The sequence below is a fragment of the Rhagoletis pomonella genome, unplaced genomic scaffold (assembly GCF_013731165.1).
Source record: "Rhagoletis pomonella isolate Grant_MI unplaced genomic scaffold, Rhpom_1.0 Rhpom_scaffold_14688, whole genome shotgun sequence".
NCBI classification, from domain to species: domain Eukaryota; kingdom Metazoa; phylum Arthropoda; class Insecta; order Diptera; family Tephritidae; genus Rhagoletis; species Rhagoletis pomonella.
The window spans coordinates 411-3,846 of NW_023473213.1; the positions used below are offsets into that span (position 1 = coordinate 411).

The window sequence follows — 3,436 nt, forward strand, 5'->3', positions numbered from 1 at the left end:
TGAACCTTCACAAGCCAGACATGTATTTGGTATGTCGCGGTCGTGTACAGATAAGTACGAGTTCAGACGGCTGCAAAATTAGTTTTGCATGGCTTCAAAAACAGAGGTCGAGAGAGTCTTGGCACTCGAGAGGGAACATTAAAGTTTACCTCAGGCAGAAGGGTTGGACTATTAATCAACCTGTCATTAATTTTGCGATACATATTATACCTTGCATTTCGCTACGACTTGCTGGTGTAGGCAAATTTATGAGCTTTAGACGACTAGTGTAAGGGGGGGAGATGGCGTGAGGATTCTGGTGCCAAGAGTCGTCTGCTCTAAGCCTAAGGGTATGCACATATCGGCCCGCAGACTGCAGTAACCCGTAAGCAGTCCTGTTATAAATCTCAAATTAGTGGGTGCCGTTAATAGATTGTCGGCCCGCCGTAGGGTCCAAAGGGGTGCTTCCGACTTCAGAATCCGACCTGCTAAATACAACATGTCGATTGGGCCACACTATGGCAGAATTTTAAATCGGTTGGCCGTGAAGAAGTCGTCAGATATATAAATTACGTACTCCGTTGCTCGCTCACTCCTCATTACAATAGAAGGGGAAGCTGAGAAAGAGGAAAACTATCCTTTCTCAGAAGCCCAAGCGCCTTTCAATTTACGTATATCGATTTTGTAAGCTCCCTCGAGAACTTTAATTGAAAGTCACAGCTATTGCGCTTTCCGTTGTTGTATTTAATTTCTTTTTGCAAATGATTATTTTCATTATCTGGTATTCGTACAATTCTTTTCTACATACAATAGTAATATAGATATACATATTCGCAAGTCGATAATAATATGGATGTCATTGGATTATTGATTTATTTGATTTTACAATACAAGCAGTTAATCTTAAATACTCAAATTTAGCATGTTACCAAGGGAGAAACAAATTCATTTACTTAAAATGCAATTCTGCATCGGGTAAAAAATATTTTAAAACATATATGTAGACATAATGAGCCTTCCGTCTCGAAAAAATTGATATGGCGCACTCCCACCCCTATTCACGCAAGTTTGCACAACGCAATGACGCGGGAGTGCGCCAACAGCAGTACACGCCGCTGTTTTCTTTTTTGCTACTTCCTACGCCTTTCACATCTGTTCGCATCATTTAAATTTATATTATAAATAATTTATTTATTGCTGATTTGTTCTACTTCACTGCCTGCTTGCCGAGTCACGGGTGTACCGCTGATGCGCAACGCCTTACTCCTCGATAATATGTTGCTGTTGAATTTGCTGATCGTGGTGTTGTTGCTGCTGCTGTTGCTGATGTTGTTGCTTATTATGATGATGCTGATTGCGTTGGTTGCGATTACGCTGGTTGCGGTTATCGCGACGCTGCCCGCCCCAGTTGCCGCCCTGGTTGTTCTGGTTGCGGTTGTAGCCACGTTCGCGATTTCCCATGTTGCCACGTTGGAAGAAGTTACCCTGTTTCATGTCGAAGACCTTCTCGTTTACATCGACCAAATTGGTGACCTTGTCTACAAACTGCATAGCAAGTGCCTGCAGACGCGACGGTTCCGAGCGGTGCATGACCACAGTTTCGGATGGGTCGTCCAAGCTGGCCATTAGCTCTTCATTGATGATCATCTTGCTGATAAGCGAGTGCACCTTCTGCACTGGCAGCTCGTACATTTGCGCCAGCGAAGGGATGCTCAGCGAGGTGTAGACGTTGGAGTAGGTGAAGAGATATGTGCGCAGCGACTCTTCCTTGATGAATTTCACCAGCATATCACGCACACGTTCGGCCTCATAGAACAGGTCCCACACCTTGGTATTCATTTTCTTGTTGACTATGAAATTGGCGCAGGCGTTCCAGTTGCCGCAACGCATTGCCTTGGCGGCTGCGACGACATGCTCACGCATCGACTCGGGTGGCCCTACGAGCGATTGGCGCTCGGAAGAACGTAGTTGCTGATAGAAGGTTTTGCTGTAGAATGAGAATTCGTTAGCAAAACTTCGATGAAGTAAAATTCTATATGATCCCTTACCTAATCATGCGGCGGCGTGCATCGAACTCGTGTGCAGCAATATAGGGAATTTCCAGCAGCATAGCCGATACCAAATAAACGCATTCGAGCAGCTCTAAGTTAATGTGCATATGGAATGGCATTTGACGCTGTTTTTCGATTTTCTCCTGCTCGGCGGAGCGTTCGTGCTGTCGCTGTGGGAGCAAACCCTGTGCCAACAACTCCTTCGGCTTGCCGGTCACCATCAAATCGACCAAACAATGATGTGCATCCTTGATATTCTCCTGCCGAAAAGCACACAGGCCCAAGTTGGCCATCATGCGATTGTAAAGGATGCGCGTCGATGGATCTGCCGCACCGATGGTGTCTTGCAAGTGCGACATAAGGACCAAGTCACGAGCCTGGAACCAATTGTCGTGCATAGCGTGGTGATAGATGTGCGCCAGTATAGCGCGTGTACGTATGCGGTCAGTGTCGTCGTTGGTGTAGATGAACTTGCAAAGCCGGTCCATTGTATCAACTGAGGTGACAGTTGTTGGTGGCAGCTCGCCGCGCTTCTTCTTAAGCACTTCAGGATCAAACTTGTAGTACAAATGCTCAATTTTGCGCAGATAAACGCGGCAGCGCTCGTTATTATTCCCAACGCGCTCGAAATACTCCAGAACAGATTCGATGATGCGAGTTACTACAACCTCGTCCTTTAAGCGCGAAACGTAGTCATTGGTGTGTGGGTCACATTCCTTTAAAAGCTTGGTGAACTCGTCGTCTAGACGCTCAACAGCTGCAAGGGAGCAGCCGCGTATTGCATACGGTGGATTGCTAAATTCCTCATTCTCCTCTTGCACCTCCTCGCTCATGCGAATGTCGTCGTTGGCCAACAAAATCTTCATCATGCTCTGCATAACATCAAGCAATTTGCTCCAATGTTCCAATTTCATGGGTTCGGAAATTTTCTGGTTATAGTCGAAAATGGCCGAAATGATACTGAAGTGAATCTTCACAGCAACGGCATTACCGAGCTCGTGTTGCTCGGCTATGTCGCGCAATTCGAAAAGCAGCTCGATTTGCATGCGACGATCGGTGCGCCTTTTGCCGCGTGCAGCCATAATCTCGGACAATTTCTGCAGCGTCAGGGGCACATCGATTTCGGCATCTTTGTCGAACATCTTCGGCTTCTCAACTGTGTGAGGGAAGACAGTTTCCCATTCACCTTCCTCATCAGCATCTTCCTCGACACGCTTGCGACGCAATTTGGCCTCCTTAGCACGTTTTTTCCTTCTTGCGATCTTCCCGATCCTCTTTTTCCTCCCTCTCGCCGGTAGGGCGCTTCAAGAAGCGCTCACGCATATTTTGATATTGGTTCTCATCGTCCGAAGATTCGGATTCGGACTCCGAATCACTACCCCAGTCAATGGAGTCATCCGAATCAT

The 3,436-nt window shown here is 46.7% G+C and overlaps 1 protein-coding gene across 1 annotated transcript; it reads right to left on the reverse strand.

The window, feature by feature from the left end:
- Nucleotides 1-700: 700 nt before the first annotated feature.
- On the reverse strand, nucleotides 701-3,431 carry LOC118757136 (eukaryotic translation initiation factor 3 subunit C-like; the record flags this gene model as incomplete). Its single annotated transcript, XM_036491875.1, is given in 3 exon segments — nucleotides 701-1,966; nucleotides 2,028-3,271; nucleotides 3,273-3,431. Coding segments are annotated over 3 exon segments (2,130 nt in total), but the record flags the coding sequence as incomplete, so codon positions are not given.
- Nucleotides 3,432-3,436: the final 5 nt, after the last annotated feature.